This window comes from Pelodiscus sinensis, chromosome 3 (genome assembly GCF_049634645.1).
Source record: "Pelodiscus sinensis isolate JC-2024 chromosome 3, ASM4963464v1, whole genome shotgun sequence".
NCBI classification, from domain to species: domain Eukaryota; kingdom Metazoa; phylum Chordata; order Testudines; family Trionychidae; genus Pelodiscus; species Pelodiscus sinensis.
The window spans coordinates 130,973,671-130,998,548 of record NC_134713.1 but is presented as its reverse complement, the minus strand read 5'-3'; the positions used below and the strand labels follow the sequence as shown (position 1 = coordinate 130,998,548).

The 24,878-nt window shown below is 41.2% G+C and overlaps 1 protein-coding gene across 11 annotated transcripts in view; it reads left to right on the top strand.

Annotated features, from left to right (window-relative positions):
• PLD5 (phospholipase D family member 5) overlaps positions 1-24,878 on the top strand; it is a 235,978-nt gene that overhangs the window by 191,917 nt on the left and 19,183 nt on the right. For all 11 annotated transcript variants that reach the window (XM_006135188.4, XM_014579599.3, XM_075924841.1 and 8 more), the window contains 3 exons: positions 5,966-6,163; positions 9,717-9,856; positions 11,381-11,546. In XM_006135188.4, coding sequence (XP_006135250.1) covers positions 5,966-6,163; positions 9,717-9,856; positions 11,381-11,546 — 504 coding nt within the window. The remainder of the gene's footprint in view (positions 1-5,965; positions 6,164-9,716; positions 9,857-11,380; positions 11,547-24,878) is intronic.

Genomic DNA, 24,878 nt, shown 5'->3' with positions numbered 1-24,878 from the left:
AGCTACACACCAGGGCACACCCACTTACTTTCACCTCTGCCTGAAGCACTTGCTCTTATTAGTCTGTAAGCATGTGTGTTACAGCGCATTCACAGAAGAGCTGTGCTCTTTATAGCTTTAAGGGTATGTAAACCTATGTCTACCCTCCCATGTAAAATGAGAACACTAAGCAAATGTATTTTTCTGTAGCAAGTGTCTTGATACTCCTTTTGCATTTTGCATGAACAATGTTTTCCTTATTTTATTTTGCCATGGTAGTTGGTGGGATAGAGGTTGCAGCTGTGTAGTGCTGCTGACAGCAATTCTGAGATGACACATAGGGCTTTTTTGGGGGGAGCCCCATATGTTGAGGGAAGCAAAAAGTAAAATAAATAGACGCGCATGTTCCCTCGATGGCATGAACCTGAAAATAATTAGTAGTTGTGGTTTTAGCTTGAAATGAAGCTGATTGCTTGGCCAGAGTAGCTGCCATTATGGAAAGGTATACATTGGAAAAGTGCACAAATGTACAGTATGAAAAAATGGAGGGAGGTGGGAACTCAGACTCAGGAAGGTTTCTAGCTCAGATCCAAGTACAATAGCTGCAGCGATGGAGCACTTGGAACAGAAGCTAGTATGGCAACATAATGTCATCATAATACAATGAAACATAATTATTAAATAAGTCCAAAAATATATTTAAAAATTTACATGCCAAGCTTCTCTCTGTTGAATCAGCCTTTATAGCTCTGGGCTGGGTTGCTGCCTCAGAATCAGGCTCACATTTCAGTTGGTCAGCCTCAGTACCCTGAACCCCAAAGAGATCCTGGCTTTCTGGGGAGATCACATCACTTTCTCTCCTCGTGCTCATCCTTTGATGAGTCTTTCTTCTCACCGTTGGGAGGAATAGGCAGAAAGCAGCCTCCAATTTTCACAAGATGCCTGGTTCAGATGGTTTGTTAAAATCCTGTTGAGCTCCTCAAAAACTGGACAGGTTACATGTTCCCTGCTGGAGGCATTTTGTAGGGAAACTGAAGCACTGTCACAGATATTGTGGAAAATTGAAATCCAGGAGCAAATAGAGAAAAACTGGCCAATAGCAGGTTTATAAACTGGGGGGGCGGGGACATAACTCCAGAACAAGGAAGGTCACACAGGTAAACAGACAGGTAAGCAATGGTCACCCACAAAGCAGTGTGGGGGTAGCAGTTGAAGGATTCAGAAAGTAGTTTGCAGCAGCATTGTGTGCAATAGCCAGGAGTAAGCAAACTTTTTTTGTCTGAAGGCCACATCTGGGCATAGACATTTTATGGCAGGTCGAGGTGGGGTGGGAGGACTCGTGAGCTGTAACAGGAGGTGGAGCTTTGTAAAGGATTGTTACTGAGGTGGGGCAAGCAGCACCTCATAGGGTGTGGCATGGCCGTGGTGGGGGACACTACTGAGGCAGTACTGGGAATGCTTAGGGACCATGACACCAGTGACACCAAGGCCAAGCATTGCCACAGGTGAAAGCACCCTAACTGGGACTGGCGTGAATCCTGGGCTCTTTCAAGGCTCTTGACGGTGGGTCTGTAGAAGACCAGAAGGGGACTGGGTGCATTGTAGAGGGGGCCTCCATCGACGGAGCCATGTAGATTAGTTTACTCAACAAAGGGAAATGAAGCAGCAATTTAAATAATCACTGCTTCATTTAAATCAAAATGGCCGCCGCGCTGTGACGATCAGCTGTTTGTCCACACAGCACGGCAGTCTAGACATGGATCTGCCGACCCCAGAACCCCTTTGTCGGCATATCCTGTAAGCCTCGTGAAACAAAGGGTTCTGGGGTCAGCAGATCCCCATCTAGACTGCCGCGCTGTGCCAACAAACAGCTGATCAGCACAGCGCGGTGGCCATTTTGATTTAAATGAAGTGGCAACTATTTAAATTGCCGCTTCATTTCCCTTTGTCGTTCTGCCTCATCTACATGGCTCCATCGACGGATCCAGGTAGTCTAGACACACCCATCGGGTTGAGATTCCAATCCCAGAAACAGCGCAGTGAACTCATGCCTACGCAGTGTGTCAGAAAAGGGTGGAATTATGAGTCTGGGGCTAGGGAGCCATTTAGTTCAGTTTAAACTCCGGATGTTGACTAGCTCAAGCTGAAGCAAATACTAGGTCCCTTTAAATACTGGATGAAAATGCCCATAGAAGTCGATGATGATGTATGATTTGAGAAGACTCATGCAACATTAAAAGTGCTACATAATATTATAAGTGAGCAGTCAGTGGCAAGGAATACTGATAAGTGATAGAAAGGGATGTTTTGGTACATAAGCAAAGTGAATAATGATGGCACATCTTATTAATTGACTGCAAAGTTGCTGCTGTATATAACTATGGCCAAGTCTACAGTGGCATTTAAACATTTTTATAATTATGTAATTTCTTATTTATAAGATGCCAAGGAGCTTAGGTCGTTATAGACCCTAGTAATTGATTTATCATGCTCTAATGGCTGGTGTTACTCTCAGTGTAGCATGTATTTTGTTTTTGCATTAACTTGCTGTGTAGTACTGTTTCTGCTTCAGTCATCCATTTGCAATGGGATCTGTTTTCAAACATAGTGAAAATTATGCACAGCAATGTATTGAAAAGGTCAGTTGTCTAAAAGGCCAGGGTCTAAAAGGTCACATGAATTTGCTAAAAGGTTTTCTTCAGTGCAATAAATGGATGCTGTAGGTGTTATCCTGGAAGCTGCCCAGGATGCTTGGAGCTAATAGTAATGTGCACTTTGCTTCACTTTCAGGACCCTGGGCCATTTGTGTATTTGGGCAAGCTGGCATCTAAATGCTCTTTATTAAAGTGATTACTTAAGGACAACCCTAGAGATTCCTGCTACACCCACCACTGGTTATTCTTGTTTTCACTTCCGTAGATTTCCTTCCTCCAGACTTTTTTTCCAGGCTGTGAGTTCTCTCTAGTCTGTTCTTTAGTGGGGTTTTCATTAGGGTATAAGTAACTTCCAAAACACTGGGTGAAGAAACACAGCTTACCCTATTAGCTCTTACCCTGGAGGATTTTACCAGGGTAATAAGATCTCTAAGATGATTCTTAGTTGCATGTTTCAGCCAGATAATCCTCAGATATTGATTCTCTTAGTTTAAAGCCATCTCTTTCTATTTCTCCTCTGAAGCTATTTTCAAGAAGTCATATCTATAACAATAGGAGTCCTCACATTATAACAAGGGAATCTTTTCATCTTAACTGGGCAACATACTCCTTCAGGCAAAATCCATCCTTGAAAGAGATATCATCACTGCCCAGGCCCTGAAATGCCTGCAGTATCATGGGCTTTGTAATTAACTAGGGAAAGGGCAGCCTTTCCTCACCACCGAATATTCTGCACATAGCTGTAAAAAGCAACAGAGCATAGAGGAAGATGGGTCTGTCATGGGAAAGGATTCACTGCTTGATTGAATACAAACAGGGATACTTGTCTTCAAATCAAAGTGTCTTAAATAATGTTAAAAAGCAAACAATAAAGGTAGGTGATGAGTATGCACTTTTGAAATGGTTCACCACCAATCTGAAAACAGATGAGCAATTAGCAGATACCCTTTATCACAAAGCAGCTTTTTCTTGTCAGCAAGAGTATGTCCAGACTGCAAGTGAAGTTGGCAAGTTTAGGTAACATTAGCATGATAGACATGGCAACATGGGGTTTACCAAGGTCTGGCAACTCTGCTGGGGTGCCTCCAAATGGGCTCTGGTTTCTAGCCCCCTCTGTGGCCCATGCTGCCATATCGACATTGCTATTGTTACCTGTGCACCACTGTTGCAGTCACAGCTTTACTCTGCAATGTAGACATACCCTTAGCATATACTAGGATTCCTTTTTTTCAATCTTACACAATGTAAGAGGATCTTGAAGAACTAGGTATAGAAAATTGGTCACTGTGGCAAGGCATAATGTACAATCTGTCAGCCCGCACTGTGGTAGTTCTTCTGCTGGTGGATTGAAAGGAACAGAACTTCTCTCTGCTATTTCCCAGCCAGATAAATCATTACAATGGATGCAAGTGTGGCAAACTGAGGTGGCCTCTTCGGATATAACAATGTCCTTCCATTAATGGGAAGAGGGCACAGAATGGAATAGTAAAGAGAGTCTTGGTAACATTAAGAGCCAAGAACATGAATACCAAGAATACAGAGAAAGGAAAATTGTAACCATATAACAGAGACCAAAGCAAGAATTAGCCATGAGGAGATGATTGAGTCACACAGCCCTGATGTACATATCATCCATGAGCAGGCTCATTTCTCTAGACCCCGTTGCTAAAAGTTTCTGTCAAGTTACTTCTCTCCTCAGGGATCTTGCAGTGTGGAGAGGAGGCTATTGCTAATTCTGTCAGCATTAACTTGAGCAGTTTGCTTTGTGGTTTTGGGGAGGGCCATAAAACCTTAGGGCTGGATCCTGCACCTTGTTTTCAGTGACAAAGTTCCCACTGGCTTCCATGGTGCAGGATCAGATCCATTGGAAAGATGTTGTAACCAGATCAATACCTGTTAGAACTGGCTTGCTCCCAAGGACACTACAAAGGGCAAAGGGGCTTCTCTGATGTCAGGGGAAATGAAGCATACTGCAGAATTGGCGCTCCGTCCACCCCGATGTCACATTGTCTGCGTTATGCTACCCTGTACTTGTCAGAGGGCAGCAAGCAACCATTAAGCATTAATCTGGAATAAGCACATACTGTTTTCCAAGACACAGCTAGGTATGTGAATGGCATCCATCTGTATTTTTGGAGCTGTTTAAATGAGGGTGGAATGCAGATAACGGGAGGTCGACAGTATCTATGACCCACAGCAGTGAAAATGTTTCTTGAGCCATTATAAAACAAAAGAGGGCAAAGAAACTATGTGTACTGAGGAACTTCTTTGTACTCAGTAGAAAGAAACTATGTGTACTGACACGATGTGACTGCAGAAGGGATATGCGTCACCCATTGATAGAGGAAATTTATATGAACATATTAAATACTAGAGAGGAGTATTCAGGCCTGGCCAAAGAGTATATGGGGTCCAAGGTGGCACGCTGTGGTTGGCTGTGCCGCACAGCTGGGTAGCTCCCAGCCTGGACTATCAGGGAGTGAAAGGAAAGTACTTGCATTCCATGAATGCCTCTAACACCTGTCTGGTGAGCTCCCTATGGCTGGGCCTGGATATATTTAGTAAAATCTAAGTCAAACCAGAAGATAACTGGGAGAATTGCTTTCAGTTAAATGCATTGACTAGTGTGATGCTAATGCTAGTCAAAGAAAAAAAAGACATTTATTGCAGTGTAATATTTACCTTTTTTTATATATTCTTTAACTTAGAACAAGAAATAACAATAGTACTTCACCTTCTATGGATCTTTTTGTGCATAGATCTCAAATACTTTTCAAGAGAACAGAAAGAATTGTCCTCATTTTTCAGATGGAGAAACTAAAGCATTACGCAGTGAAGTGACTTAATTAAGGTCTCACACCTTGTCAATGGCAGAATCAGATAGATTCCAGTTTTTCTGCCTCCAACTGCAGTGTCCTAGTCACTGAAACATTCTGTTACCCAAAGCCACAGCAAATGTGACTACTGATAGTGACCAAAGTTCTCATCATGTCTGCCATATATGAAACATGAACATCTTATCCTTTCTGCCATGAAGAATTAACTCATTTACCTGTAGCCTAGAAAACCAAAACTGCTCCTGGAGGTGAACACTGATGCTTGTGCCACAGCCCGCTAACATGCCACTCCACCGAGAATGAATGCTAATCTTATAAACTAACAAAAAACAAACAAAACCAAAAACACCTGAAAGAGGAGCAGATCTAAAACAACACCTAAAAATGAATGGCCAGGATATACACGTGGAAATGTTTTTTGTATGCATTCTGTATATTTAAAAAAAAATGTGCTAGCCAGATACCCTGTTAATGGTACGAACTTTAATTTTACAGATGAAAGAACTCGGTGTCATCGTGTACAACTGTAGCTGCCTCGTCCTAGATTTACAAAGGATATTTGCCTTGTATAGCTCATTAAAATACAAGAATAAAGTGCCTCCAAGCTGGTCTAAGAGACTGTATGGGGTGTATGATACACAACATAAACTGATGCTTCAGCTGAATGAGACAAAATCAGAGCTCTTTGTGTCGGTGAGTTCTTAAGAGAATGTCTTTTTGCCTGTTTAAAAAGATGGGGAATATCATTTAACACCTGAATTTTATTGGGAGCCAGAAATTTACCTTCAGTTGAACCTCCTGTTACAACATAGTATTTACTGCAGATAGAGATACTGGGTCAGTCTGAGGTTTTAATACTATTCATGTAAAATAACATATCTCTACACACACAGACACAGACGCACATGTTAACAAAGCACATGAATAACTTGCTCTCTGACAAAAGCTCACTAGCAAGAGAATGGTTGCTACGTGTGTTCCAGCATTCTTGTATACCCAATATTCTCTGTGTAAAACCTTTCCACTTTTAGATTTTTAACACCCAGAAATCATTCTTGTTCAGGAAAGCACTTTAGTCCTTGATAAATAACGGAACTTAAGGACATGCTTGGGTACTCCTCTGAAATGTGGCTGAACAAAAGAATATAGGCACCATTACTTTTCCTTAACCAAAAGAAGCTGTTGAAATTGAGATTCATGGCATGAGATTCATGACAAAGTGAGAAAGTTCAACAGTTACAAGCTGTACAAGACAGAAGTACAAGGGAAATCTGTGGTTGCTGACAGATTGGATCACTTTCTCATGGGAGGAAAAATAACCATTTCAATAGGTGTACTTTTGTGGGGAAAATCTGTAACCAAATACAGTGAAATTCATAGTCCCCCCTACCCCTTTCACTTTTCATATTGCATTGATGGAAAGAATAATAAGTTCAGTCTGATTTTCTTGACATTGTAACTGTATCTAGAGAACTGTTATAAATGTAACATGTTGAAAATTAATGTTTGCATTATTACACTTGCCTTGGACTGTAATTTGCAATATTTTTCTTATAGTCAGGAACAACAGGAGAGCCCTCATGTGGCTAACTTATTACCTGCAAATTTTGCCTTAGTGAAGAATTTAGTTGACTGGACTAATTGTGTATCTAACATTTTAATTATCGCTAGTCCAAATCTTGTTACCATTTTACTAAAATTTGAGCTCAATCTCAGTTTTTTTGCAATATGGCTTTGGTTGCTTAATTATCATAACCATCTTGTTAAGCATTTCCCCACCCACCCCGTCAAAGCAGCCAGAGAGCTATATAAAACCAGAAGCTTTTATTTATAGATCATTTAGACATTTCCACAACTGAAGCAACTAAAACTGCTTGAGAATGTCCAGTACTAATAGGGTGAGTAGACATAGGAGAAGGTAAAAGGGCCCTGCATACAAAAAAACCTTTTTTTAATAGGGAGAAATGGACTGAGATGGCAAACCAAAGCCAAACCAAACCTGTCTACCAAATGTACCATGGTTGAATTCCTGAAAGGTAGCTGATGTGTGAGTGCATCTACCTACTGAAAAGATGCTCAAGGAATATCTCAAACAGAGCCAGGGCCTACCCCATTAAAAACTTTTTTTAAAAGGTTCTCACCAAGTTAGTAGGGCTAAGACTTTATAAGCAGTGTGAGTGTAATATGATTTCAGTTGTTCAGACCAATTTGCAAACCTGCTGCCCTATTCTGAACAAATGGTGAGTACTGATGAAATTCTTTCTTGGAGGCAAATTCAGTGATGAGCCAGTAATCACAAAGGAGTGTTGTTATTACTAGGTTTTCATAGGGCAAATAATGGTACAGCCTGAGCAAACTGTGTGTAGGGAACGATACTTTTCTACCACATTTACCATGATCACAAATGAAAATGACACCAACTATCTCCAAACAAGTTCTTATGATAAATTAATGCATGAAAGAGAAGAGAGAACATCCTCGTGCCATAGCCCTTAACCTACTAGTGAGTCTCCCCTCTCCCAGGGGTAGATCAGCTTCAATGTGTCCAGCTGCTGTAACAAACAAGCATTCCTCCTGGGTACAGACAGCATGCGTAGGGCCTAAGGATGTTAAAATGTGGTTAATTGACTAGTCGATGGAATTTCCATTGACTAGTCAATAGGTGCTTCCTCATTCCTCCTTTGAAATGTACAAGAGCCCCTTCTAGGGCTCTTCTGCCTTTCAAAGGAGGAATGTGGAACTCCACATACAGCCTGGGGCCAGTGGGAAGTCCTGCTGACCCCTGGCTCCATGCTATGCTGCATGCCACTAGGAGCCCGGGGTCAGCTAGGGACTACCAGCTGACCCCGAGCTCCACGGCAGCTGCCCCTTTTGAAATGCACAGAGGTGGAGTTTTAAAGGGGCAGCTGCCATAGAGCCCAGCGTCAGCTGGGAATTCCCAGATGACCCCAGCTCCACATGGCATTTTCCCATAGCCCAGGATCAGCTGGGGACTCCCCAGCTGATCCTGGGTTCTGGGGAAATGCCGTGGGGAGCCCGGGATCAGCTGCAGAGTTCCCAGCTGACCCCTAGCTCCACGGCTGCTCCTTTGAATTGCGCTGAGGTAGTGTTTTAAAGGGACAGCCCGTCGCACAGCTAATGCATGGATAGTTATCAACATGCTTCCATGAAAGATTGGGTCAGCTCTGGATTTTATAGCTAGTTTGTCTTTTTGCTCGTAACTTGTACCCTGAGCATTTCTACTGAGGAAATAGTGTATTATCTTTGAAATAAATCAATTGGTATACAATATCCTGAGAAAACAGATTCAGATAATAGAAATAAATTACCTCAGTTATATCTTTTATTTTGTACCTTGTTTCCTGAATCTAAATTCATTATCTTAAAATATTCTTCTCTTCTAGTCTTTCTTGATGTGTGAGATGTGAACATCACAGTAAATCAATGATTCTCCATTCAGGAATCCTTATGATACAGTTGCTTAGCAACATTACAGACCTTCCTGAGTGGCTGAGAGAGACAAAAGAAAATGCAGTTGCTTTTTTTTGGTAATACAGAGCTCAGTCCTGGGAGAGCATGGATACTCTGAACTGCCCATGACTTTAATTACTCTGTTATGTATTGTATTATTAAATAACACTTAAGATCACCTATCACAGACCAGGGTCCCATTGTCCTTGGTACTGACAAATAAAAAAGAAAGCCTCTGTACCAGAGAGCCCACAATAGGTTAGGTGTCAGGATGCAACATGTGGACAAAGCAGACAGACAGAGTGGAGGATGGTAGGAAGATGAGGTAACAACAGTGATTTACTTAGCAATGTGTTCCTGTGCATGGAGCAGCAATTAAGGTTAAGGTAATGAACAATAATTCATAATATTTATGAATGAAGTGCTCTGTTAGATGCATCCTTGCCACAACACTGCTTCTATGTAATATAACCAGTACTGTGAATCTTTAAAATAAATTCCTCTGATGTATGGTGTGACACCTTCCTTGCAAGTTAAAGGCTATTTTCATGATTGACCTCTTTGAAAATCTTCCTGTACGTCTATAATCCTGTGTAATGGTCAAACGGCAATTAAGTACCTTTGTATCTTTGAAATCACAGCTGTATAATTTAACATACCAGTGGTTAATATTTCCCACTAAGTTTTGTAATTTTATTTGAAAATCTCACCTCAAGATGACAAAGAAGCATCCCTCCTTTTATATGAAGTATAACATTTGGCTTTGTCTTCACAGAATTCTCCCAAACTCTTTTGCCCAAAGGACAGAGTCTTGGATATTGAAGCTATCTACAATGTTATAGATGGCGCCAAGCAGTTTGTTTATATTGCTGTCATGGATTACCTCCCTATTGTCAATGATGCAAATGCTAAAAGGTTAGTGAGTGTCCACAGTGTATGAGCACATTGCTGCAATGAAAGATAGCTCATGGTGATCAAAATAAATCAGTAGGCATTTAGTTAATTGTTATAGATCAATTTCTTAGGGCCCATTTCTGCTCTCATTCACATCAGTTTGAATTCTACTATTGACTTAACTGCGAGCAGAATTGGGACCTAAGACGAAATTTCTAAGTTCTAGGTTCTAAATTGTAGATGATCCTATTGACGGAGATTAAAGTGTGTCTCGGTTGACCATCTACAAGTGAGTGAGACCCAGGGAAACATCAGTAGAGCTCACTTTTGTTTCTTGTGTTACTGTATTCAACACCTAGATACAATGGCTAGGTGCACTCTGTGAATACCAGATAGATAGAGAGAGAGACAGGGAACATATTGAAGGTTCTAATACACAGTATGGAAGTTATCATCATTTTATTTTAAAATAGGTCTTTTTGAACTGAGCACAGATTGCACATTCAGCCATATTTCATTATAGGTAGCTCATAGCAAAACAAACAAACAAAAAGTCAAAAAAGTTTATGTGCAATGTATTTATGGGCCTAGATTTTCAAAAGTGCTCAGGATCTATACCTGGAGCCAAATCTTAAAATTATTCAGCTCCTTACCCCACCCCCACTTCAAGTTGGAACTGAATAAGTGGTTACATTGAGAACTACCAAGGCTGTGTCTACACTTGCACTTGCCCAACAAAACTTTTGTCATTCCCGTGAGCTGAGTGCTCTGAGCCAAGGGCAATAGAGATAGTGCCACAGAGACAGATCTTGTATTGCATTGCTATTGCCCAGTAATTGGACAGTGATGGAGTGGTGGTAGGGAAGAGACAGAGCCATCATGTCAGCAAACTCCCCTTCCACGTGGCCAAGGAATGTAGGGACCCTATCCTGGGTATCTCTCTGCCTACCCACAACAGAACCAAGAACTTCTTGACATTATTATAGTCCTAAGCCTGCAGTCCCAGAAAGGGGGAAAGAGAGAGGCTGAGAATCAAGGCTTAAAAAGTAGGGAGTTGGCATCTCCTGCTTATAATTGAGAGGAGTGTCTCACCCTCTCCCTGGCTTGGGTAAGTAATACTTGCTGAAAGTTCCACCTCTTCTTTGAAGCCACGATAGCTGCCCTTCCTTTTCCAGTCCATTTTAACACTGTTGGTTCCATGTACATTACTCCGCTGGGTGTGGGACAAAGAGAAGATCATTTTACACGAGTCTTTGAATTCCCGGGAGTAGCTCTTCAAGTACCCACCCAGGAGAGGTGGTGCATACTTACTCACAGGCCGATGGGGCCTCACTGCCCCCAGGATTTTTTGATTTTGTGCAAAGCAGAGTGACACAGTAGTCAAAGTCTACTCCTTACTCTCTTCCTGCTACATCAGTTTGGTTCTCTAAACTGCAGCCAAATGCTTCCACGTTTTGTTTAGTTTTTCCTGGTGAGGCTATGTATGCCTTGCTAAAATCAAATTGATTGCTTTTTACCTGACTGTATTGCATACTTTCTCCACAGGTACTGGCCATATTTAGATGGGAAGATAAGAGAAGCACTCGTGTTACGAAACATTAAAGTCCGGCTCCTCATAAGTTTTTCGAAAGACACAGATCCCCTTACATTTAACTTTGTTTCATCTCTTAAAGCTATTTGCACTGAGGTCCCCAGCTGTAGTTTAAAAGTTGTAAGTATTCACCATATATTGGTTCAGAATGAATCAAAGATGTTTTCAGTGCACAAAAAAATACTAATGATAAATATGTTATCTGCATTACTGATGAAATCTTAATATTTAATTGAAAACTACCTGAAATCTGCAGTGTTGTGCAAATTTAGGCATGGTGTAAGCGTAACTTTTTTCCTATTACAATACAATTTAATGACTTAGTAGCAAAGGAAACTGCATCATTAATCCCAACTTAGTCCTATTTTGTAAGAGAAGTATTTTGTATTCTCCTGTACGGTGTTCACTTTAATTTATGATCAATGTGGGCAAGTTACTAGATAGATTTCAGTGGTGGTTCACCCTTTCAGGTTTGAATTTGGTCCTCTTTTGTGACAGTTCTTTTCATTTTACTGTATTAACCCCTGAGTACTATTCAGTTTTGGTAACAATTATGTAGAGTTGTGTTCTGAAATGGCTATGATAACTATCATGCAAGTTCTTGGGAGGAAGGACTCTATTTGCTACTTGTTTGTACAAAAATGAAGATTACAGGATCCTTCGAAAAAGGATTTTATTTTTGAAAGATCCCCATCTAAACTGCCATTTTTCTATTGAAAATCCCCATTTGGAAAAAAAAAACCCTGCGGCTGCCCTTATGCAAATAAAGCATGGAAAATTTAAATCCCGGCTTCATTTGCAATTTCGAAGTGTCTAATTTACATCCCTTTTTCGAGAAAAGGGATGTAGTATAGACACAGCCTTTGAGTGACTCTGAGCAGTAGTTATTTTGAAATAGGAGCAGTGGAGCATCCACATTATCATTGTTTTGAAATAACCAGCACCTTATTTCAAAATAACAGGCTTGGTAGTATGGACTCTCCACTTGTTATTTCAAAATAAGGAGGGTTATTTCAAAATAACTCTCTAGGGTAGACTAGGGCTGCATGTGCTGCACTTCACAATAGTGGGTAGATTGATGTTGCATTTAATATGACTGTTGTTCATTAATTAAGATATTTATAAATTCTGTGACAGACACTGGAAGTAAAAATAGTCCTCTCTGAAGCACCCATTCCTTTTGAGAGAAATCATCTTCTGAAGTGTTACTTTTTTTTCAGTAATACACGAAGATGGTTATTGTTAATAAGATTAATAACTACAGGTCAGACCTCCTATGTCCGGCACCCTCAGGACCTGAGCTGTCCCAAACAACAGAGTTTGCTGAACGAGAGGTTGTCAAGACTCTCTACCTGGCTGTAGGCTCTGCTTCTGGGTGGGGCTGCGCTACCTGCTACTCCCTCCAGTCCCCCACCGTGCCAAGCCAGGCCAGGGCTGTGTCCCCCACTGCGCCTACCCCAGACAGGGGCTGGTCCACTGCCTTCAGGCCTACCAGAGGCTGCCCCTGCCATGGCGCCGGTTTGGGGTGCGTGCCTAGTTGACTCCAATCCCACCTAGCCGCTAGCCCCGTTGGGGTCTGTGTCCCTGCAATGTGCCTGCCAGGAGTGAGGCTCTGCTTCCTACCATGCGATCCCTGCCTGAGGCTGTGCTCCCCTTTGTGCCAGCCCTGGCCAGGGCTGTGCTTCTCACCGCTGACCTCTCTACCAACAGCCCTGGCTGGGGCTGCACTCCTTGTCAGCCGTGGCCAGGCTGTGCTCTCCACTGCACTGGCCCTGCTGGAGCTAGACTCTCCACCCCCAGCCCAGGCTGTGCTTCTGAACCTGGCCAGCTGGGGATCTCTGGTCCAACAATATTTGTGGTCTTGCTGGACCACAGATGTTGCTGGACCAGAGAGTCCTGGATTTTAGAGGTTCAACATGTACTATGAAAGCATGATTATAACCATCACTGAATGTATGTACTTTTCCACTCAGTAAATAGAGCCTTCCAATGCTAGATCCATTTTCCCTGTGAAGTCTGAATGTACTGTGGCAGAGTGTGGTCACAGAAGACTCTTTGGGGGTGCTTCCTCAGGTGCTGACAAAGCCAATGCCACTCTCCTTCCTGCTCTCTGGGGCTTCTCACTGCTCTGTTCTGCTGGGCCAGCTCCCTGATCTCCCCCGAGCCAAGGCACAGAGCTGAGATCACTTCTCCTTCCTCCCCGCTCCCATCCTGCAAGAAGCAGTACAGACACTGAATCTCTTCAGGTCCAAGGAAAATGGAGTTTAGGGCCCAATTTCCTAGGATACCCCTCCCCAGATGGGATCAGAACCCCAAATGAATTATTTAGGCAGCCCCCTTTCACAATGAAAAGGGAGAATGTACACATCGGTTGCTCCTCTAGGTATCACCCTAAAACTGTTCCTTTTCCAGTTAATCCTTTCAAACCAAAGTCTCCCTCTCCCTGGGGTCTTTGGCGTAGCACACCAAAGAGAATGAACCAATCAGACAAAGACAAAGACTTGTTAGTTTCTTATTGTTTTATAGATTCCACTTCGGGCGGGAATTCTTTTTCTACATTCCATCCTTCCATTGCTTGATCAGCTCCTACCAGTTAGGGTTGACATGTAACTTCCTCAGACCAACCACTGCATCTTTTAGTTATGCATATTTGTGTCCATAAGTCAATTTCATAAAGCATGGGAGTGAGGGGGGTTTGAATTCCCCTTAGACCACAGGGACAAGTTACCATGGAGTTTTAAGCAGGAAGGAGGAGACCGGAGCAAATGACAGCTCTGGCAGTTTGGCACAAGGACTGTATTCAGTTCTGTGATGGATTTGGCATGGGGTTCATATGGATTCTGAGCGACTTGCATAGACTCTGCCTCAGGCAGTTGAGGTGGATCTTTCTGCTTATATCTTTCTCCTTTCTCTTTTTTATTGCCCATCTTTACCTTTCCACAACTTAAGTTTTCTCCACTCCTTGCTCTAGTTCTATCCTTTCCTTCTGTTCCTCGGGTAAAGATCTCAAATAATTTAAATGAAATAAGAACTAAAGAAAACAGTTTTTTAAAAAAGTAAATAAAATTATCCTAGATTGGTTCAGGCTTCAGTTATCAATGGCTGCAATTCCTATTCCTATCTCTAATGCATCCTCTTCTTTCAGGTCCCACCTGAAACATGTTTCTTCCCCAGGACGTACAATTGCCAATCCTCTCCTCAAAAAGTGTGTTAAAACTAAATCGCATAATAATTCCATTATTGAGCCACTCCCTGCTGTCATAGCAACACTCCTGACTGTAGCAGCAAAGTTAAGAAAAAGGCTGAACCTTTGGGAGAGTGTAAGTTCCTAGGAGCTAATATTAATTAACAGCCTACAGGTCTATCAGACCATTACACATGCAATTAGTATCAGCCAATGTTATGGAACCTTATTAAAACTGTTCTTTTAAATGTTATCTCTTCCAGCACTCAGCCATTGAGTAAGTACTTGAGGCAAGATGTGGATAATTACTTTTTTTCTAAACAGAGTACCGAATAATGTATAGTGTTTAATTAGTATGGTTTCTGGGCTGGCATATTTCCTCTCTTTCTTAGGCTAATGTAGTCTTACACTCTTTGCCTAATGAGGATTTGCTGTAACAGCCAAAGGAAAACTAAGCAACATTGCACGTCTTTTGTTTCACATACTGAATGATACCCGTATGGTAAGATATAAAATTATAAATACAACAAGCAGAGGTGATTTTCTGTTATATGCTCTTTGTATGTTGTTGGTTCCTGGTTCCTGGAGATAACATTACCCGAAACGTGTTGCATACAAACAATTTTCAATCTGAAACGCATGTATGTAACTTTCAGCAAAGTAACTATAACCCTCAGATTTATATCCATTTACTGAGATGGGATAAGAATTTCCAATTAGCTTTAAGCTGTCAATCAAAAAGAATTTTGCATATTGGGCTGCGTTACTTACTGAATTTTAACCAATGACAGACTAACCTCCAGAGATTATTTTGCTGGGATTAACATCCTAAAGGTCAGCCAAAGTTATTTGAGCTTATTCTTCCTTAAATAATGGTTACTTGCTAGCTAGCTTATTTTCTTTGTACATGTTTGGTTCTAGCCAGAATCAGAAAGGGTAGCACGGTAGAAAAAAAATTAAATAAAAAACGGGAAGAACAATTAAACTTGAACCTCTGGAAAAATTTGGTTTCCACTCAAATGTTAGTTTGGGTAAAGTAAAGGTTAAGTTTAATGGTGGTTTTATTTTGATGGTTTTCCCATCTGTCCGTTACCCGGAGGTATATATTCTATTTAAATAAATAAAGGAATTTAAACTAAATCCCACATATAGGATTGCCAATTGAGGAGGGGGAACAAAAGGGACAGTTGTGGATGAAAATACAAATTTTATATCCATGTAGATCTCTCTAAATTCCACTGAAAGATGACTAAAAATGTCTTGTCACATCCAACTCCTTTAATGCAGCTAGCCCAGGGCAATTGTTCTAACAAAGTGAAGCATAATAAAAACCTTTTCCTAATCTCCAAAAAACTCAAAAATGGCCAAATATAATTTTCCAAAATTTAGACAAAATTCACCTTTTGGATGAGCAGCAACAAGATTTAATCTTATGTGCCAACATTTCTGTTTTTAAAGCTTCACATTCTTGCAATAGGCCTTTAAAAGAGAAATGCCTTCTCAGCCACAAATAGAGCATTACTAATGCGGTACTTTAACTGAAGGTGTACATTGGAGGATTTAGTGTCTGGTACTAAATGATTTAGGATAACTGACTAGTTTGAATAACAAAGTTCCAGTTGCATTATTGCTTTTGTGAAGATTGTGTGCACAAAAGCCAGGATGTCAAAGAGCTAATGAGTTATCTGCTTTACTTGAAATACAAGTTACGTTTTCAAGCCAACTGTATTAGTCCTGATGTGTTCACAGTTTCCATTCATACCTTGTCATTTGGTTCACAGTTTCCAGTCATACCTTGTCATAAAATATCCATTTGCTCTTCTTTATGAAATCATACTTACACTCACACAGGTTGTATCAATTAGGGCACGTCTACACTACAGAAAAGATTAACCCTCTGGAGGTCAATCTTCTAGTGTTCGATTTAGTGGGTGTAGTGTAGAACCCCAAGTTGAAAGCTGAGGGCAGCCCCCACCAGTGACCAGTACTCCTTGATCTTCAGGGAGTAAGGAAAGCTGACGGGAGCATGTGCTCCCGTCTGCCTCCCACAGTATAGACGCTGCAATGGCTCAGCTTAAGGTAAGGTGAATCCAGCTACACATTTTGTGTAGCTGGATGGTGTATCTTAAGCCAGCCTGCCTGGTCTAGAGTAGTCCTAAAGAGTCACTCTGTCTACTTTCCCACTCAGTTCCTCCTTTGTTGTGCAAAGAAAAACTCAAGCCTGTTTGGGGGGTGCGGGAGAGGTTGCTTTGTACCTGAAAAGCTGAAAGCAGTTCCATCAGCCTGTGGACTCCAAGGATGCGGATTCCCCTCTCTTGAAGGTAATAAAGTAGCAACACACGGTACAGACACAGGCTGCTCAGTATTAACTCTATTTCCACCAGGACAGACTGTCTCAGCGTCAAACCCTCCTTTATTCTCTTGGTTTGGGAATACCAAGTGATCTCATCCCAAATTGACCTTGCCTGCCCCTCAAAGATGGATGAAATTTTCTAAGCATCACCTCTGCAGCCTTTCCATTAGAGGGTAAGAAGGCATTCTCTAGTGGATTCCTCTTCAGAGTATCTTAGAACAGTTCAGAATCATATCATGGTCTTCCAGCCAGAGTAGGACTTGGCCCAGCGAGTGTGTCATTCTAATTCTGCCCCTCAACCCTTTTGCTGCCTGTGTACCTCCAAAGTTACTGTTAGCTGACCCCTTTCTTGGTTTGAAGAAACTAAGGTTTTGATCTAGATCAGGCCATGGCCAGTGTAACAGAGTGTGTCCTGGATTTGTCCCCAAAGCTGTCTACCTAAAAGACTCCTTGACAGAACTGAAAGATATTGGATACTACTTCATTATCCCCTAGTATTGTCATATTGAAGAATGAGAGAAAGACAGCAGGTGAGATAATATCTTTTATTGGACCAACTTCTTTCTCAGACCTTTGTGGCTTAAAAGCTTATCTCCCACCAAATGAAGTTGGTTCAATTAAAGATTTTACTTCACCCTCTTTGGCTCTCTAATATCTTAGGACTGACATGTCTACAAATGACACTTCATGCTATAATGAAGTATGGCAGATGAATTTCTAGGATCTTGGTTCAGTACAAATATTGCTGAATTATCTGCTATAGCTGGTCAGATCCAGGCTTCAGGTGTTATTTTTAAAGGTTCGTCTGGCAGCTAATTGCAACATTCTTTAAAATGCAGAGGGCTTTATGATAATTTGCCAGGATTTTCTGATTATATCTCATTATTTCCTTGTCGCTGTAGGAACTGTAAGCGTTTGTGTACCACGGCCCCTCCTATTTTCTCCCCCTGTAGCACATAATAGTTTAATTTCCTGAAGGCTGTAATACTTTGATCTAATTTTGGTTAGTGAGTTTAGTATGTGGGAGTCTGGTGGTGCTGGCGACCCCTTCTGTGCTTGAACCCTGCCATGATAATTCTACACAGACTGATTCCATTTGTAACCTTATGGAGGGATGGTTCTTTGTATAAATTCAGCATACACACAAACACTACAGAACAGCAACATGGTACATCAAATGAACTGTTTTGCTGCCTTGATTCTCTTTTTTTTTCCATGAAAGAACTCATGGTCATTCATTCATTACTGGCGGTACATCCAGGTGTACCTGATACTGTATGTTCAACAGCGAGTGCACATTAGCTAAATGGGTAATTTTGATGTAAGTCACAGTAAACAAATACAGTATATAAAAACCCTTCACATTTTTTACATTTAGTACAAAAAAACCCTTCATATTTTTATGAAACACAAAGAAAGACATACAGATGTAATCAACATTTTGCAGCTGTGTGTGCATGTGTGCAGGGGGGAATAGAAAAATACTTTGTATGGCTGCATATGCTAATAATAGCTATGTGCCTCTCTCCAAGGCTGCATATTTATTTAAGCCAAGTCTATCTTTTTCAGCATGTGTTCTTGCAGTTTTTAATCTATAAGAGATGTTTACATTACAGTTTGCATAATAAACTCTGCAGTATTTGTTACCCTAAAGAAAAAGATTTCCATGAAAGTGGCTTTAACTGTTCTAGATACAATATTTTACATCTAGATCAATGTAAAATGAGATCCCCTCTCTATGGGCCTGATCCAAAATTCATTAATCAGTGGAAAGACACCTGTTGATTTCAGTGGACTTTGGCTCTGATTCTATAAACTCCTCATTGGGCTCATATATTTTGCTAGTTTACAAGTAAGAAGGGTTCTTTTTCTAGGTTTAAGACCTAAATTTTGAGAGTCAAAAACTGGGCTGTTCCCTTCTTAGGGCCAACATAAGGAATAAAGATTCTGCAGGCTGATTCCTCTCCTGCATTATATGTACCTCTGCATGGTCATTGATGATAGTATTGAACAGGTGCAAATGAGAGCAAGACCATGCAAATGAGAACAGGACCATACAATTAAAAATTATTTTATTGGTATGCTAGCCAAAAAACAATCCAGTTCATTTTCACACTTTGGTGCTGCCTCTGTAATATTGTATATAAAAGTAAAATGTTATTTTAGTTACCAAAATTGAATAAATATGACTTAAATATTCCATGGAGTTAATTTCCTGACCTCTTTCAGAGACTTCTGGAAAGCCTGTTTCCTACCATAAGGCAGGCATACAGGAAATAGTAAGAAATATAGTATAGTTCATGAAGCAGTGGTCTGGGCCTTGGGAAATGCAAATTTGAGGCTCAATTTGGCTACATACACACCAGAACTTGTATAAATTGCTTAATCTGTCCCAAGCCTCAATTCACTATCTGTAAACTAGGGATGATGATACTTTGCATAGGTATTGAGAGCATAAACTGCATTAATGCTAGTGGGGTGTGTAGACATTACAGGCAGTCCCCGACTTACGTGGATCTGACTTATGTCGGATCCGCAGTTACGAATGGGGCTTTTCTCGCCCCGGAGGATGCGGGCGGTGGGACCGCTCAGACGCGCCGTGGTCCCGCCGCCCGCATCCTCCGGGGCAAGAAAAGCTGCTCCGCGTCTCCCTGGTCTGCTGCAAAGCCGGGGAGGATGCGGGCGGGACCGTGGCGTGTCTCGGCAGTCCCGCCGCCCATGTCTCCCTGGTCTGCTGGGGGGGGGGGGGGACGCTGCTAGTGCGCCCCCCCCCCCAGCAGACCAGGCTTTTCTCGCCAATGCCTGGGGCAGAGCAGCTGGGGTGCTGCTGGGTTGGTCCAGTAGCGCTGCTCCTCGGCGCTACTGGACCAATCCGGCTGCACCCCAGCTGCTCTGCCCCAGGCGTCCCCAAGTCAGCCGCTGCTGAAACTGATCAGCGGCTGACTACAGGAAGCCCAAGGCAGAGTTGCTCTGCCCCGGGCTTCCTGGAATCAGCCGCTGATCAGTTTCATCAGCGGCTGACTTGGGGACACCTGGGGTAGAGCTGCTGGGGTGCTGCCGGGTTGGTCCCCGCAGCGCTGAGGTGCGGCGTCGCGGGGACCTACCCGGCAGCGCCCCAGCTGCTCTGTCCCAGGCATCCAGATTCAGCTGCTGTTGAAACTGATCAGCGGCTGATTCCAGGAAGCCCAGGGCAGAGCAACTCTGCCTTGGGCTTCCTGTAGTAAGCCGCTGGTCAGTTTCAGCAGTGGCTGAATCTGGACGCCAGTTCCAACTGACATACAAATTCAACTTAAGAACAAACCTACCGTCCCTATCTTGTACGTAACCTGGGGACTGCCTGTATACTGATGAGAGCCATCTATGAAACTGGATAGATAAAAATCACCACCATGGTTAAGGAAATGGTAACTAGGTATCATTGATACTAGTTTCATTTATTTACTACAATTAAAAAAAAAACCTGAGGACATGCCAACTCTCCATGACTGTGTGTTTCTAATGTTGTTACTTCTGGTCACTTGTTGCATCTTTTCTTAGATATAAACTCTTTAGGGGGAAGACCATGCCTTCCTATGAATTCAGTGCAGTTCCCAGGCAGACTGGGGATACAGCATCCCCACCATGAAGCTCTTGGAACAAATTTCATATTTCTGCATGTACAATAATATGTACAGGGATTATGAAAGTACAGTTTTTTGCAGTGTTATTTTTCTGATATTAAACACATTCTAAGAAGACCAACTTCAATGCCAACACACTGATAAACAATTATTATTCATAATGTTAAAATGCATTTTCTGAGAGTGGCACTCACCTCTCACAAGTGACCCTTTGACAGAGTGCATCTTTCTATTGTTAGTTCCACCATGTATAAATGGGCTTGGCCCTGGTATCAAGTCATACTCCAGGCCTTTCCCCCTGAGATAGTGTCCTTGACTCTCTGGGCCTGTTGAGCTGCAGCTTTCCTGCTGGGCCGCTGAAAGAATTCATTCCCCCTTCTAATGTGCATCAAGGTTCAAATCGCTTCCCCATTACCAAATAGAGAAAAGAGGAGGACTCGAGCCTGTTCATTGGTCCAGATCCCACCCAGGGACCCTGTAGATTGCAGCCATCTGCCACATCACTTTAACTCCACTGCATTGCTGCCTCAGCACATTCTTCACACATTCCTAAGGGCTTTGTTCTGGTTGAGTCTCAGCATCCTAGCCCATACATTCTTCTCTGTCTTCTCATTGTTTGTCAGCATTGCTCTGTCCAAGGTCTTGTAGCTCCCCCAGCCAGCCAGGCACACCACATACCCTCTTCCAGATCTAGCAAGACCTTAACTGACATTGGCACTGCTGCTCCTTTTATGTGAGGCTGCAGGGCCCTGATTGGCTGATCATTGATTGCTTGCCTGCAACCACTCTAGGCTGTTAGGAGGACTTCTCTTCTCTTGTCTGTAGGACAGGTAGGACCACAGGGCTGTCTGGAGGGCCTAAACAGTGTGATATAACCTGTCACTTGTCCCCTTTCACTTTTTTTCTATTTCCTATCCTCATCTTTCTGTCTTTTAACATATTGCATTAATAATGTTGGTTTTATTAGAAATCTATCTTGATTTACATATATACATCAATATAAAATTTGCCCAGATACTTTATGGTAGAGTGACATCACATTTTTAAAGAAATGCTTTTTACTAGCAATTAATGGTGGCCACGTTAAGCCTGGGATTTTCAAAATTACTCAGCATTAACTTAACTGCTAACTGCTGCTTCTTAGCATAAGTGCAACATTCCTCTGGTGGCATTTAAAATCATTAGATGTTATAACCTTAATTTCAAGCCAGTATTAAGCGCTTTTGAAAAATCCCACCCACATATAAATTATTTAAGATAGTTACCTTTGTCTTCAAGCTGTCTCTAAAACACTTAGCATGTTGATGCAATCTTGCTACTATGAGTAATAACATTTGGTAATATGAGTCTCAAATTAATGTTTTAGTATATGTCTACAGGGAGGTCTTCTAGATACCATGCTATGAGGTCCTGTCCTTTTTCTGAAGTAATGAAGACTATTAATTGTTTAGGCCTTTCACTCCATTAACCAACTCCTAAGGACTGAATTGTTGCTAGTTCACATGAGTAATTGGTTCTGTGGCACATTGGGGAACATCTAGACTACGTTCTTTTTTCAAAAGAAGATATGCAAATCCTGTGCTATTTTGCATATCTTCTTCCAGTCACTTTTTTGAAAGCGTTTTTTTCAAAAAAGAAAGCAGTTTGGACATGGTTCTTTCGGAAAAAAAACCCTTTTTTGAAAGAACCCACACACCTCATTTTTTGAGGAAGAAAGTTTCTTTCAGAAAAGGGTTTTTTCGAAAAAACTGCATCTAAACTGCTTTCTTTTTTGAAAAAATGTTTTTGAAAAAACAATCAGAAGAAGATATACAAATTAGCACCAAATTTGCATATCTTTCAAAAAAAGAGCGTAGTCTAGATGTACCCTGGCATGGTAACAGACAATTAGGACCTGATTTTCAAGTGGTTGTAGCCTCCATGCACGTTAAAAATATTGATGCAAAAATACTCCTGCAAATGAGTGCAGTTACTGCGGCAGTGCATGAAAATCAGGTAAATAGGCATGCAAATCAAGTGACTAGTCATCAAGGCATTAACTGATGCTTTTACCTAATTGATACACTCAGCTGAGGGGCTGCTCTAGCACAACAGTCTGAACAGCAAGTTCAGAGCTCATGGTTTTTTAAAAATTAGCCCCTACGGTTTGTTGTTGTCCTTTATAGATATAAAAAGATACATTTTGTTTAATTTCAAAAAAAATCAAAATGCTATAATCATTTAGGAGAGAGGCTAGAAAATTTCCACCTATAATTTTTTGATAAGTTGTTACTTCTTTTTTTAATTCTATGGGCAGGCTTTTACAATAAGACTTACAGTGTGCATCTTATCCAAAGCAATACATAAAATAATTTCATATATGCAATATATTCTGCTACTTATATAGCATACCTAATTAATTGTAGAGTTCTAGTTAGTTTGTTTGATTTGTAATACAAACATTTCAAAAGGAAGTTTGCCAATGTTTGAACTAAACATAAAAAATGAGTTTTCATGGAAGTCAGAGGTAACATGTACAGTGTAAGTGAACATGCATTTACATGTGAAAATCAAATGTGACTGCAAAGGGAAATCTTTTCTTTTTTTACCCGTATGGATCATAAAACTGTACTGAATAAATATACATGAGCAGAGCATAGACTTATCTCAGGACCCATGAGTGAGCCCTGCATGTAAGTAAGTCACAGGAGATAGTGATCACTTTCAGGATAGTTGTGATGGCAACATAAGGCCAATTGTAAAATGTTGCACGGATTACTGAAGAGTCTGTAAAGCTCAGAGCGGTATATAGCGGTGAAAGTGGTTAGAAGTTGACAGCATGGTTTCTTTTCAGAGGCAGGTATTAAAGCATTTAGTGAAAAAAGCAAGAGAGTGAGCTTGATGATAATCTATTTGTGCAGGGAAGGATAGGTTCTCTGTGGAGTTGATGATCCTTACTCAATACCTAGGAATGAAGAGTCTACTTCACAAAAACCACTTTCAATACTGCAATGCTTGTTGGGTGATAGAGCATAGACTGAATATTCATGGAGACTTAACTAACCTCCCAACCCCTAGAGAAAGTACCTGCACAGAAAGGTTAAGGCTTATTTGATGAATGGTACTGGAAAACTTGCACTGCCATTATCTGTGCTGTTACTTTTCTGTGGATAAATTAATGACTTCAAGGCCAACACTTTTTGTGAACATTACATTCACTTTTAATTTAAAAAAGGAAGAATGACATTTACTACAATCATCAACACTGTATAAAAACATAGATAAATAACTCACAACATGCTCTGGACTCTCACACACATGCCCAACCATATCCCCTTCAGTTGTGCTTTTACACACTAAGCATGAATGAATTTATTCAACAGCTGAATGAGAGACCTTCAAGGAAAACCCAGAAAACTACCAGATGAGATGCTGATTGTTCCATTGGTGGCAACAGCTCCGCTTTCCTGCTGTCTGTTTACAAGCATTTCTAAAGCACCCATCACTGATATTTTGCTGGTGGCTGAAACATAAAACTAAGGTCCTGACTATAGGCAGTCAATAAAAATGCCATAGCACGTTTGCCAATATAAGGCTAGTAACGCTAATGTCTTGGCCATAACCAAATTTAGCTAGCTCTGCATGCCAGGAGTCAGCATTTATAGTAAAAGCTGCAGTTATCTCTGTGTGAACTGAATCTTTCTAGCCAAAACAGGAGGTATTTCCTGTGTATAATGATCCTTTTCCCTTGTGCTGCTTTTGGAGTTTGGGGCCAGCTATCAATGTACTTTATGAAACATAAATAATGCATCTAATTTAGTATTGCAGATTTCATCTCAGCTAGATTAAAATAGAAAGATTTGTGATACTTCCATAAAACTAACCCTTTTCAGACATTCCACCTTTTTATAAAATTAATGGTGTGTTTTTTTCCTCCTTGTATGGAAGTTTGACTCTGCAGATTATAGACTTAATCTCAAAAAGTTACTGAGATGGGCACATTGCCTGTTATAAACTATAAAACATAGAAGATAAGAATGTTAATACAGTTCATTGGGCATGCTTGACGACCTGAATCCTGAGGCTGACTTCAACTTGCATTGTCCCTGGGTGAATGAGGAAATGAGAGTTAAACAAATTTCTAGCTCCCGTAGAAAAGGATGGATTTTGTGTTCATCATAGTGCCTTTTTACATGACATTGCATTGCTGCTATTATACCATATTGACACACTTTGTATACAATAAGTATTTTATTGGCAATCCAGGCATATATGGTATTGAGAACAATAGTAGTTTGGGTATAAAATGAAGTGTA